Source organism: Notolepis coatsorum (assembly GCF_963971535.1).
Source record: "Notolepis coatsorum genome assembly, chromosome: 18".
Taxonomy (NCBI): domain Eukaryota; kingdom Metazoa; phylum Chordata; class Actinopteri; order Aulopiformes; family Paralepididae; genus Notolepis; species Notolepis coatsorum.
This window is the reverse complement of record NC_140182.1, coordinates 3,679,406-3,693,556: the sequence shown is the minus strand read 5'-3', so window position 1 is coordinate 3,693,556 and position 14,151 is coordinate 3,679,406. Positions and strand designations below refer to the sequence as shown.

At 43.1% G+C, this 14,151-nt stretch overlaps 1 protein-coding gene across 1 annotated transcript in view; it reads left to right on the top strand.

Annotated features, from left to right (window-relative positions):
- Positions 1-1,036: 1,036 nt before the first annotated feature.
- Positions 1,037-14,151, top strand: part of afg3l1 (AFG3-like AAA ATPase 1) — a 53,326-nt gene continuing 40,211 nt past the window's right edge. Inside the window, 6 exon segments of the mRNA XM_084335447.1 lie at positions 1,037-1,289; positions 7,380-7,470; positions 8,959-9,077; positions 9,079-9,090; positions 10,835-10,984; positions 12,741-12,815. Of these exon segments, the coding sequence (XP_084191573.1) occupies positions 1,170-1,289; positions 7,380-7,470; positions 8,959-9,077; positions 9,079-9,090; positions 10,835-10,984; positions 12,741-12,815 (567 nt within the window). The 5' untranslated portion in view covers positions 1,037-1,169.

Sequence of the window (14,151 nt, the reverse complement as noted above, 5' to 3'; positions counted from 1 at the left end):
GTAGCGTCTCAACTTCCTGTTCCGGTCGCTGCGCTACTGTGCAGGACCGTCTGTTATAGAGGCGCTGTCTAGATATTCTCTAGATGTTTAACTTGTCCCTGTGTGTGTCCAGTCATTTCGACTAGCAAACGTTGTATTTAACGTTACCTCAGGACGGATACCATTGTATTTACTTGGTTAGCTATGTAGCTAGCATTTTGAATAGACCCAATGCTAGCTGGCTGGCTACATCTTTATTTACTAAATTATGGAGGCTTTTTAATCGTCAAGGTAAGAGAGGATTTGTCATGATCAACTGAAGGCGTATGCTATGGAACAATATGTGCTTGGGTTTTCAGAAAAAGGCGAGCTATGTGACGCTGATTATTTAGCGTCAACGCTGGCTTCAACAATGGAGGATATTATTCTCTGCGGGACTAATATTATTCTATGACAGCCCCGCCCCCATTCGCTAACCAACCAATCACTGCTACGCAATATCAACGCAACGGTTGTTCAGATTAGATTCTGGGGACATGTACGCAACGTCCAAGCAACACAGTCTACAAGACCCTCTAAAACAACCGCGCTGAAATCGCGCCGATGTTGTGTTGCAGTTGCTTTGAAGTTGCTGTAGCATGTAGAGGCCTTTACGCCACCAGACGTAATGACGTCACCAGCCTCGCGCCACCAGACGTAATGACGTCACCAGCCTCGCGCCACCAGACGTCGCGTATCTTCTGTGATTCTGGGATCTTCTGGAGGTTTCTCCAAGGGTCCTCTCGGCCAATCACAGGACGAGAGCGAGCCTGTAGGACCCGCGCGGTTCACCCGTCGGCGCCTGCACACAATAAACACGTCAACGAGGCATAACTCCTCATGTTCACGCTGCTCAAATAATTTGAACTCACCGAACGACACACGTGACACTCATCGTTGTAGAACAATAGTAATAGAGGGACGACATATTTCACAACACGACATATCCACGCAGGCATGTCACACGGTGAGCCCCTCGGGGTCCTGACAGACACGCCGCCATCTTGTTCCTCTCCTTGCTGAACAACACGACCGATGAACTCTGCGGCGTCCGGAAGAAGAAGTTATCGTTATTATTATTGTTATTCAGATAATAAAAAAGTGACTGTTTGTTGCGGCAGGCTGGCGGCTCCGGGAGCGGGAGGACCGTGATGTCTCAGATGATGGGGCTGCTTCTCTCTCGGCTGGCGGGCAGGAGGGCCTCGGTCTGGGGGACGACAACAAGCAGAGCCCTCGGTACCCTGTGTGGTGGAGGTGGAACCCGGGTCAGAGTGAGTTAGTGAGCTGGTTCTGTGTAACTAGTAACTAACTACTGCAGTGAACCAGCAGCTCTGTGTGTAACTAACTACTGTAGTGAACCAGCAGCTCTGTGTGTAACTAACTAACTACTGCAGTGAACCAGCAGCTCTGTGTGTAACTAACTAACTACTGCAGTGAACCAGCAGCTCTGTGTGTAACTAACTACTGTAGTGAACCAGCAGCCCTGTGTGTAACTAACTACTGTAGTGAACCAGCAGCTCTGTGTGTAACTAACTAACTACTGTAGTGAACCAGCAGCTCTGTGTGTAACTAACTACTGTAGTGAACCAGCAGCTCTGTGTGTAACTAACTACTGCAGTGAACCAGCAGCTCTGTGTGTAACTAACTAACTAACTAACTAACTACTGCAGTGAACCAGCAGCCCTGTGTGTAACTAACTACTGCAGTGAACCAGCAGCCCTGTGTGTAACTAACTACTGCAGTGAACCAGCAGCTCTGTGTGTAACTAACTACTGCAGTGAACCAGCAGCTCTGTGTGTAACTAACTACTGCAGTGAACCAGCAGCTCTGTGTGTAACTAACTACTGCAGTGAACCAGCAGCTCTGTGTGTAACTAACTAGTACTGTAGTGAACCAGCAGCCCTGTGTGTAACTAACTACTGCAGTGAACCAGCAGCTCTGTGTGTAACTAACTACTGCAGTGAACCAGCAGCTCTGTGTGTAACTAACTACTGTAGTGAACCAGCAGCTCTGTGTGTAACTAACTACTGCAGTGAACCAGCAGCCCTGTGTGTAACTAACTACTGTAGTGAACCAGCAGCCCTGTGTGTAACTAACTACTGCAGTGAACCAGCAGCCCTGTGTGTAACTAACTACTGCAGTGAACCAGCAGCCCTGTGTGTAACTAACTACTGTAGTGAACCAGCAGCCCTGTGTGTAACTAACTAACTACTGCAGTGAACCAGCAGCCCTGTGTGTAACTAACTAACTACTGCAGTGAACCAGCAGCCCTGTGTGTAACTAACTACTGCAGTGAACCAGCAGCTCTGTGTGTAACTAACTACTGCAGTGAACCAGCAGCCCTGTGTGTAACTAACTACTGCAGTGAACCAGCAGCCCTGTGTGTAACTAACTACTGCAGTGAACCAGCAGCTCTGTGTGTAACTAACTACTGTAGTGAACCAGCAGCCCTGTGTGTAACTAACTACTGCAGTGAACCAGCAGCTCTGTGTGTAACTAACTACTGTAGTGAACCAGCAGCCCTGTGTGTAACTAACTACTGCAGTGAACCAGCAGCTCTGTGTGTAACTAACTACTGCAGTGAACCAGCAGCTCTGTGTGTAACTAACTAACTACTGCAGTGAACCAGCAGCTCTGTGTGTAACTAACTACTGTAGTGAACCAGCAGCTCTGTGTGTAACTAACTACTGTAGTGAACCAGCAGCCCTGTGTGTAACTAACTACTGCAGTGAACCAGCAGCCCTGTGTGTAACTAACTACTGCAGTGAACCAGCAGCCCTGTGTGTAACTAACTACTGTAGTGAACCAGCAGCCCTGTGTGTAACTAACTAACTACTGCAGTGAACCAGCAGCTCTGTGTGTAACTAACTACTGCAGTGAACCAGCAGCCCTGTGTGTAACTAACTACTGCAGTGAACCAGCAGCTCTGTGTGTAACTAACTAACTACTGCAGTGAACCAGCAGCTCTGTGTGTAACTAACTACTGCAGTGAACCAGCAGCTCTGTGTGTAACTAACTAACTACTGCAGTGAACCAGCAGCTCTGTGTGTAACTAACTAACTAACTACTGTAGTGAACCAGCAGCCCTGTGTGTAACTAACTACTGCAGTGAACCAGCAGCTCTGTGTGTAACTAACTACTGTAGTGAACCAGCAGCCCTGTGTGTAACTAACTACTGCAGTGAACCAGCAGCTCTGTGTGTAACTAACTACTGCAGTGAACCAGCAGCCCTGTGTGTAACTAACTACTGCAGTGAACCAGCAGCCCTGTGTGTAACTAACTACTGCAGTGAACCAGCAGCCCTGTGTGTAACTAACTACTGCAGTGAACCAGCAGCCCTGTGTGTAACTAACTACTGCAGTGAACCAGCAGCCCTGTGTGTAACTAACTACTGTAGTGAACCAGCAGCCCTGTGTGTAACTAACTAACTACTGCAGTGAACCAGCAGCTCTGTGTGTAACTAACTACTGCAGTGAACCAGCAGCCCTGTGTGTAACTAACTACTGTAGTGAACCAGCAGCCCTGTGTGTAACTAACTACTGCAGTGAACCAGCAGCCCTGTGTGTAACTAACTACTGCAGTGAACCAGCAGCTCTGTGTGTAACTAACTACTGCAGTGAACCAGCAGCTCTGTGTGTAACTAACTACTGTAGTGAACCAGCAGCCCTGTGTGTAACTAACTACTGCAGTGAACCAGCAGCTCTGTGTGTAACTAACTACTGCAGTGAACCAGCAGCCCTGTGTGACGATGGCTTGTCGCTAACTGACAAAAGACACCTTTCCCAAAATGGAGTCAAATCGAACCAAGTCGTACTTAATAATAATATCCCTTCTCACTGCCACATGACAGAAGGTTTAAAACCCTTTACTATCAGTCACACAACAGACGGTCGCGGGTTAACCTTCTGTCGTGTGGCAGTGAAAGGGTTATAACCGGCTGTTGTGTGTGTGTGTGGCAGTGAAAGGGTTAAGCTTCTGTGTGGTGTCGCAGTGAAAGGGTTAACCTTCTGTCGTGTAGCAGTGAAAGGGTTTTAACCTTCTGTGTATTGTCGCAGTGAAAGGGTTAGCCTTCTATCGTGTGGCAGTGTATTGTCGCAGTGAAAGGGTTAACCGTTTTGTTAGTGTGGCAGTGAAAGGGTTAACCTTCTGTGTGTTGTCGCAGTGAAAGGGTTAGCCTTCTGTCGTGTGGCAGTGAAAGGGTTATAACCTTCTGTGTATTGTCGCGGTGAAAGGGTTAGCCTTCTATCGTGTGGCAGTGTATTGTCGCAGTGAAAGGGTTAACCGTTTTGTTAGTGTGGCAGTGAAAGGGTTAAGCTTCTGTGTGTTGTCGCAGTGAAAGGGTTAACCGTTTTGTTAGTGTGGCAGTGAAAGGGTTAAGATTCTGTGTGTTGTCGCAGTGAAAGGGTTAGCCTTCTATCGTGTGGCAGTGTATTGTCCCAGTGAAAGGGTTAACTGTTTTGTTAGTGTGGCAGTGAAAGGGTTAACCTTCTGTGTATTGTCACAGTGAAAGGGTTAGCCTTCTGTCGTGTGGCAGTGAAAGGGTTGCCGGTTGTGTGATAGTAAAGGGTTAACCTTCTGTGGCAGTGAAAGGGTTAAGCGTTAGCTGCATAACAACAAGGTACACAGTTCTCTTGGTCTCTCAGCTAACATTTCTAAAACGAAAGCAACTGAATGCATGGGATGATGATGAAGTCACTTGTTGTCAGAGCTACAATCTGAAAGCAGCTCGGCAAACGATCACTAAGCGAGCAAGCTAAAAAAAACAGTCAAACGGTTGAGGTTCAGTTCAGTAATATTAGATTTACTTGGGGAGTAAATAATTCAAGCTAGTAATGTTGGTATTTTCGGTGGGATAGCATTATCCTCCAACGAGCTGGCTAACGTTAGCTGTACGTACCCCTTAAAGGTAAGGTTATCTAGTTAGGGTAGCTTAACCTTCTAAGTTCTGTGTATTGTCGCAGTGAAAGGGTTAACCGGCTGTCGTGTGGCAGTGAAAGGGTTAACCTTCTGTGTATTGTCGCAGTGAAAGGGTTAACCGTTTTGGTAGTGCGGCAGTGAAAGGGTTAAAATGTAATGCCTGACGGGACTGCTGCTAGCTTCTGTCTTCACCAGCTAATTATGTGATCACATCATCTGTGGTTGCCCTCTGACAGACAAGTAGCCAGTCAGAGGTGGGGGGGGTAACGTAATACTCATTAACCCTTTTACTGCCACACTACACTACCAAATGGTTAACCCTTTCACAACCACACTACAGAAGGTTGACCCTTTTTCACTACAACTGTAGTGTGGTAGTGAAAGGGTTAACCGCCTGTAGTGTGGTAGTGAAAGGGTTAACCTTCTGTAGTGTGGTAGTGAAAGGTTCATCTTCTGTAGTGTGGTAGTGAAAGGTTAACCTTCTGTAGTGTGGTAGTGAAAGGGTTAACCTTCTGTAGTGTGGTAGTGAAAGGTTAACCGTCTGTAGTGTGGTAGTGAAAGGGTTAACCTTCTGTAGTGTGGTAGTGAAAGATTAACCTTCTGTAGTGAAAGGTTAATCTTCTGTAGTGTGATAGTGAAAGGGTTAACCTTCTGTAGTGTGGTAGTGAAAGGTTCACCTTCTGTAGTGTGGTAGTGAAAGGTTCACCTTCTGTAGTGTGGTAGTGAAAGGTTAACCTTCTGTAGTGTGGTAGTGAAAGGGTTAACCTTCTGTAGTGTGGTAGTGAAAGGTTCACCTTCTGTAGTGTGGTAGTGAAAGGTTCACCTTCTGTAGTGTGGTAGTGAAAGGTTCACCTTCTGTAGTGTGGTAGTGAAAGGTTAACCTTCTGTAGTGTGGTAGTGAAAGGGTTAACCTTCTGTAGTGTGGTAGTGAAAGGTTCACCTTCTGTGGTGTGGTAGTGAAATGTTAACCATCTGTAGTGTGGTAGTGAAAGGTTAATCTTCTGTGGTGTGGTAGTGAATGGGTTAATCTTCTGTAGTGTGGTAGTGAAAGGTTCACCTTCTGTGGTGTGGTAGTGAAAGGTTAATCTTCTGTAGTGTGGTAGTGAAATGTTAACCGTCTGTAGTGTGGTAGTGAAAGGGTTAACCTTCTGTAGTGTGGTAGTGAAAGGTTACTCTTCTGTAGTGTGGTAGTGAAAGGTTACTCTTCTGTAGTGTGGTACGTGAAAGGTTAACCTTCTGTAGTGTGGTAGTGAAAGGGTTAACCGTCTGTAGTGTGGTAGTGAAAGATTAACCTTCTGTAGTGAACGGTTAACCTTCTGTAGTGTGGTAGTGAAAGGGTTAATCTTCTGTGGTGTGGTAGTGAACGGTTAACCTTCTGTAGTGTGGTAGTGAAAGGGTTAATCTTCTGTAGTGTGGTAGTGAAAGGGTTAATGGTAACCGTGTCAGAGCACTATTCACGTGTTATTGGATCACCTTGGGTGATCTATTTGTGGTGGATCTGTCTGATATTGTGTTGTTGGACCGCCACGAATAAATCTTCATTATTTATGGGAAACACTGCTATTGTAGACTGTCATTTAGCAGCTGACTTTTATCCAAAGTGACTTACATATTGTGAACAACAAGTCAGCAGTAGGAGGGGTACATCAGTGGTATTGTTCGGCAAATAGTGTCAAACTTAAGTGTTACACTCGGGTGCATAGCATAGCAGTATAGTCTATTAGTAGTATAGTAGCAAAGTTGTTCAAATTGATTAGTAGAAGTTCAGTAACATGTTGTCTGATTTAGCTGGGAGTCTGTATCCCATCAAGTATGTACAAATGCTCTTGGTGTTAGACAACCTGGCCTTGATTTGTGAATGGGAACACAACAAACCTCCCCCCCCCCCCCCGATACGTAGTAGTATCGCGATACTTTGCGTGGTGATACTGTATCGATACAGGGACGCCTAGTATCTATATTTAATTATTCATATACAAAAAAATTGTAATTATTTTGTATAAGGAAGTTGCATTGTTCATTTCAATACCTGTAATAGTACAGTAGTCCACACACACACACACATGTGCATTCAGTTAAGTTGGAATATGACTGTAATACAAACAGTTCAGTTTGTCAGGTGCATGCAACACAGATTACAGTGTTTACATCTGTCTGCTTGAGAAAATACCACGTTCTGCAATAAAAATGATTGAAGTGAGATGAACAGACTGAACTTTATTTTATTAGATAAAACATGTTGACAAAGTTTTACTTTGCAGTTGAAAAAGGGTAATAAATTAAATTTGATTAAAAAAATTAAAAATAAAATCCGCAATACTCAGCGTATCGCGATATATTTAGTATCGCGATACTATCGTGACGCAAGTATCGCAATAGTATCGTATCGTGAGGCCTCTGGCGATTCCCACCCCTAAGTGTTGTTGTTGTGCTCTTTTTTTCAGAATGTTGCTGTGACTCAAAATAAGTTCTTGCTCCGTCGCGGACGACCCTACGCATCTCAAGGACTGTTGTATTCCAGCGAGGCGCCGAAAGGTAGGAGCTGCTGCTTGAATTAGAATGGGAACAAACAGTTGGGTAATAATACATTAGGCATAAAAAAATATATTGTTTGTTTCCTGTTGGTTGTCAGTTAAGGCCATGGGTAGGTAGGGAATTTCTTTATTTTTTTATTTTATTCTTTCCCACGGCGACTATGGATAGGGAATTTCTTTATTTAATTAAAATGTTCACAACAACATGGATGCATGTACTCTGCCAGCATGTTTAATATCCATAATACTAAAGGTTTGACTAAGATTTATATGAAACTTTATTCTTAAAAAAAAAAAAAAAAAAAATCGTTTTATTTTATTTTATTTATAATTTTTTTTTAAACTCATACAAATATATTGGGTCGCACCTAAATCGGCAGGTTCGGTCGGCAACCGGAAACAAACAATATTTTTTGTTATGCCTTAGTAACATACAACCTTTGGGTAATAATAATACATCATAACTCTTATTTAACCAGGCAGGTCAATTAAGAACAAATTCTTACTTACAATGGCGGCCTAGTGAGAGGAAAAAAGGGCCTCTCGAGGGGTAACAACACCATCTTGTCAGCAAACGAATAAATAAAATAGAAAAGAGACGGATGATGATGCATACATCAATAGGTAAGGGTCAGGGGGGAATACTTGTAACACGCACCAAACAAACGACTAAATAAAACTACAAAGTATGTAATACATGAAGCAGAACAGACAATTTACAGTTAAAGGCTGGGTGACAGTTGCAGGTGTGTGTGTAAACAAGTCTGCGATAGTCATTAAAATTAGTGGGGGGGTCAATTTGCCCATTTTCCATGTCTTTTGCATCTTGTTCCAACTACTGGGAGCAGCTAATTGAAAGGAGGAAGTGTTAAAGGAAAACTCCAACATTTTGGGAAATGAGCTTATTTGCCATCTACCCTGGAGTTAGACAAGAAGATACATACCTTTTTTCTTCTCTGTGCGTGCAGTAGGAGCAGGAAGACGCGCACCGTTAGCCTAGCTTAGCGTCAGTCACTGGAAGTAGGTTCCTCCATTAGCCTATAGTTCCCAGCGTCTTCCTACTCCTACTGCACGCACGGAGAAGAAAAATGGTATGCGTCTTCTTGTCTAACTCCAGGGTAGATGGCAAATAAGCTAATTTCCCAAAATGTTGGCGTGTTCCTTTAACACGGAGAACATCTAGTGAGGTATAGTAGTGAGCAGCTGTGCTGTTTTTAGGGAGTAGATGACAATTCTTGAAGGAGGCCATTTCCACCCTACATTGGGGAGCGCTTTGAGTGTGTATAGAAAAGCACTATATAAATGCAATGATCATTCATTCATAGATAAGAGTTGGGTAGTAAATAACCTTTTTATTGATGTTTCCTTCGGTTATTTCAACAAGTTTAATTGATCATTTGTCCAGGTTTTTCCATGAATTTGTTCTTAATTGACCTGCCTGGTTAAATAAAGGTTTTCCCCAAGAAACCCAATCCTATTTGAATTGCAGATGGTACGGGCAAGGAGTCCAGTGGAGGAGGAGGAGGAGGAGGAGGGAAGAAAGGAGGAGGAGAAGGCAGAGGAGGAGGAGGAGGAGGAGGAGGAGGAGGAGGAAAAGACTGGTGGAGCCCGCATACAGAAGGTAAACAGTCTGAAGTCCGGATGCACCGATACCACCGTTTCTCTGCCGATACCACCGGTTCCAAGTCCTGAACTTTCGGTATCGGCCGATACGAGTTCCCTTCCAATGCGTTACTTTTACACTGCGGTATAATAGACTTGGACCACCACTTTTGGGTCATTGGACAAAAAATTGATTGAGATACAGTATAATACATTTTCTCCACTAGAGAGGGCTAACACGCTTCTGTCGGTTAAGATCTTTGACATGTTAGACACATTTCTTGGTGTCCTAAATGTTCAATATTACAGGCAACTGATAAAGTAGCAGTTTTGAGGCTTTGTCCGTTCAGCGATAGATAGATAAGAGGGCCGTAGAGGACATTTCTTTCAGCTACTCGCCGTTGGCAATCTCTGCCTCAGGTTATAGTCCACGGGGTAAATATGAGCGGTCAAGAGATGGAATGCGTGCGATTTGATGGAACCTGTGATTCCTGAAGCTGAACCTGAACTAAACGTTGATGGGCATGCGGTCTGGATAGCTCTCTCGCTTGCCAACATCACCGACTGGAGCAGCAGCGCTCCTATTTTCAGAAGCACACCTCCTTCCAAAATCACCCGCCGTGGCCAAGTAGGTCGTGGTCCCAGCAACGGTCATGTGCCTCCTCCTGTGAAGCCAACAGTCACCAACCTAGGGGTGAAATTTGATTGTGACCTAAAGCTGGACAAGCAGATCAATGCTGTGGTGGGAAGGAGCTTTTTCCAACTTAGGAGGCCGTCCAAGGTCAAACCTTTTTTTATCCCGTTCCGTTTTTGAAACGGTTATCCACGCTTTTATGACCTCTCGCCTTGATTACTGTAATGCCCTGTACGTGGGCGTCAGTCAGGCCTCCCTCTCCTCGTTTGCAGTTGGTGCAAAACGCCGCTGCCCGTCTGCTGACGGGAACGCGAAAGCGGGAGCACATTTCCCCTGTGCTGGCTGCCCTCCACTGGCTTCCTGTGCGTTTTAGGATTGCTTTTAAGGTTTTACTGTTTGCTTTTAAATGTTTGAACGGCTTGGCACCGGGTTACCTCTCAGACCTGTTGGAACCCTATGTTCCTCCAAGGTCCCTCAGGTCCTCCGACCAGCTCCTCTTGGCCGTTCCAAACTCCAGGCTGAAGCTCAGGGGGGACCGTGCTTTTGCAGTGGCAGCCCCAAAGCTCTGGAATGAGCTGCCACTGCATGTTAGGCAGGCCCCCACTCTGCAGGTGTTTAAATCACGCCTCAAAACACACTTATTTGCTCTGGCTTTTGTTTTTTTAAACCGTTTTTGAGAGACTGGCCTTTTTTATGTGACCCATTGTACTGTTTTATTGTGTGCTTTTATTCAATTTCTATGTTTTATGTTTTATCCTATGTTTGTGGACTTGTACAGCACTTTGGTCAACTTTGTTGTTTTAAATGTGCTATATAAATAAAGTGGATTGGATTGGATTGGAAGTAGGTCGTGGTGATCTCTCGGCCCTCGGACCACTGCACCGTCGTGACGGCAAGCGTGTGTGTGACCGACTAACAAATGGACACAGTCGAGGCTCTGTGTGCCCCAACAGTTATAATACAAGTTACAGTAAATATGGGCAATAAAGAATCCGAATGTGTCGTCGTAGCGGAATGTTTCTCGTAGCATCACAAGGCTTGCACGTGTATATAATGACACGTATAGCTTTTGTTGTATTACTAACGTTGACATAACGTCGTCCACATTAACCCTTTAACGTGTCCACAGGGCGACTTCCCGTGGGATGAGAAGGACTTCCGATACCTGGGCCTCACTCTGGCAGGGATCTCCTCTCTGGTGCTGTTCTACCAGTTCAGAGACACGGGCCGGGAGATCACCTGGAAGGACTTCGTCCATCGCTACCTCGGCAGAGGCATGGTGAGTGTGGGTTAACGTCGAAAAGGAAGACGTCTTAATTCATATACTGTTATGCTAAATAATATTGGAATTAGTGGTGGGACTCGATTAAAAATGTGAATCGAATTAATTCCGAGACATTATAGTTAATTAATCACATTTTTATCGCAAAAGAAAAAGAAAAAAAGTAATTTGCGATTTATTATACTTTATACGTATAGCACATGCATGAGTCTGGTCTTCTTTGAAAGGTAACATTCTTACACAATAAAGAAAAATCATCATGCGATTAAATGCATACATTTTTTAAACTGAATTCTTTCTGTAGTTAATTAATCGAAATTAATGCGATAAAGTCCCAGCCCTATTTGGAATATTAAATAATGGTGGACCGAAGATGTTTTGATGTTTTTTTTTAGCTTTTTGCTTCGGTTACATTTTTCCTTGTATGTGAGCTGTTCAAATAATTTTCCATGAAAGGTCAACATTTAGTAATGGAGAAATAATAAAGGCAACATTAGAAGAACGCTAGACGGCCCCTAATTCCAACAGTATATACAACTCAAAATGTGGCTGGATGTCGGTGTGAAAATTACTAAAAACTATAGAGCAAGCCACATAAAAATGATTTTTGGTCAATTCTCACATTTAATTCCAAGTAAATCCAGAAAAAATAAACTACATCTAAGCAACCATAGAACACCATCATCTAAGCAACCATAGAACACCATCATCTCTAAGCAACCATAGAACACCATCATCTAAGCAACCATAGAACACCATCTAATCAACCATAGAACACCATCATCTCTAAGCAACCATAGAACACCATCATCTCTAAGCAACCATAGAACACCATCATCTCTAAGCAACCATAGAACACCATCATCTAAGCAACCATAGAACACCATCATCTAAGTCAGGGGTTCCCAAACTTTTCAGGCCGGGACCCAGAAAATAAGGCGTCAGAGAGCCGCGGCCCAATGCACATCGTCAGGCTTTTTTATTCTTTTTTTTTTGCCAGGCGACCGATTTTTTAAGCCAAATATCACTTCAATCCTATTAAGTTAGTTCAAGTTAGTTATTCATTTATATGTGCTATTTATGAGAGGGCTAACTTGTTGCAAAATAATAATGATAATAATAATAGCCTCATTAAAATACTATTGTTGCTTCGGTTGTTTTCAGCGTTTTATGTGCATAATCTGTTATTTAGTTTGAAATGTTCGTTGAAATAAGTAGATTTTTCGTTTTTGTTTATTTATTAAGTTAATATAAAACCATATACCTAGTCACATTTTAGAATACAATAGAATAGAATTTTAGAATACAACTAGAAACACTGTCCTGGCCTGCTTCTAAGTTCAGTGGCCTGACAAAAAAAAATAAAAAATTGGATTTTTTTCCTTTTTTTCTTTTTTGAAATCATCTCGCGGCCCACCCGTGGCTGCACTGATCTAAGCAACCATAGAACATCATCTAAATTAGATGTCCTAGAACTAGTGCAGCGTGCGGACCGCTCGCTCCCTGGCAGCGCTGCTTGCGGTGTTCTCGAGAGGCGCTCATCCGATCGACTTCACACTCGAGGACCCGAGAGAGGGTGCAGCGGCGACGATACACCCACACCGCGCGAAGTCGGTCGGATGAACGGTTCTCCACAAAATCGAAGGACAGGCGGAGGTTCCTTCCATTTGAGTTGAGATGCTTTTCTCTTGTGTTTCTCTCTCTCTCTCTCTCCCTCTCCCTCTCCCTCTCCCTCTCTCTCTCTCTCTCTCAGGTGGACCGTCTGGAGGTGGTCAACAAGCAGTACGTCAGAGTCATCCTGGTGCCGGGAGCCGACAACCTGGAGGCAGTGAGTGAAGCCGGCGCCACTAAGATTCAAGAGCGTTTATTGTCATCGGGGTTCGCACACGGTCCTTGTGAAGTGCTTGATTTTTTTTTACAAAAAAAAAAAGTTGAGGTCTGGATTTCCTTGAAAACAGCCAATTTTTTTTCACAAGGTGCTTAAAAAGTCCTTGGAATTCAAATCAACCATTTGCATTGAATGTTTTTTTCATCCATGATAAAATTGTTCTGAATCGAGAAATAGCATTTTTTTTTACTCTAAAGTGTAACTAATTTTAAGCCATAAATATTGTATCAGATACAAAAAAAAATAACGCATTTAAAAGTGAATTGGATCCTTTTAAATGCTTTACTTACTTACTTTTAAAATGAAACTTCCTGGTTAAATAAAGGTAAAAAAAAAAAAAAAAAAAAATGTACTTGAAAGTCCTTGCATTTCATTTAGCAGTGTCTGTGGGAACCCCGTGTCATGTGCGCAGTTAAACAGTTTGCCGTACAATGAAAATCTTACTTGGCTAGTCTGCACAAAATCACACAATACTTAACTGAAAAAAATTACAATTTAAATACAAGCGAATGCTAAAAAATAAGGTAAAAAAATATATTTTTGTGGTGTAAGATATATATACAAGGCACAAGTGAGTAACATTGACGTTATTGCACGTTCCGATTCATATAAATATAAAAATATAAATATGGATCACAGTGTAGGAGCCAGCAGTGTTTACAATATAAATATGGATCACAGTGTAGGAGCCAGCAGTGTTTACAATATAAATATGGATCACAGTGTAGGAGCCAGCAGTGTTTACAATATAAATATGGATCACAGTGTAGGAGCCAGTAGTGTTTACAATATAAATATGGATCACAGTGTAGGAGCCAGCAGTGTTTACAATATAAATATGGATCACAGTGTAGGAGCCAGCAGTGTTTACAATATAAATATGGATCACAGTGTAGGAGCCAGTAGTGTTTACAATATAAATATGGATCACAGTGTAGGAGCCAGTAGTGTTTACAATATAAATATGGATCACAGTGTATGAGCCAGCAGTGTTTACAATATAAATATGGATCACAGTGTAGGAGCCAGCAGTGTTTACAATATAAATATGGATCACAGTGTAGGAGCCAGCAGTGTTTACAATATAAATATGGATCACAGTGTAGGAGCCAGCAGTGTTTACAATATAAATATGGATCACAGTGTAGGAGCCAGTAGTGTTTACAATATAAATATGGATCACAGTGTAGGAGCCAGCAGTGTTTACAATATAAATATGGATCACAGTGTAGGAGCCAGCAGTGTTTACAATATAAATATGGATCACAGTGTAGGA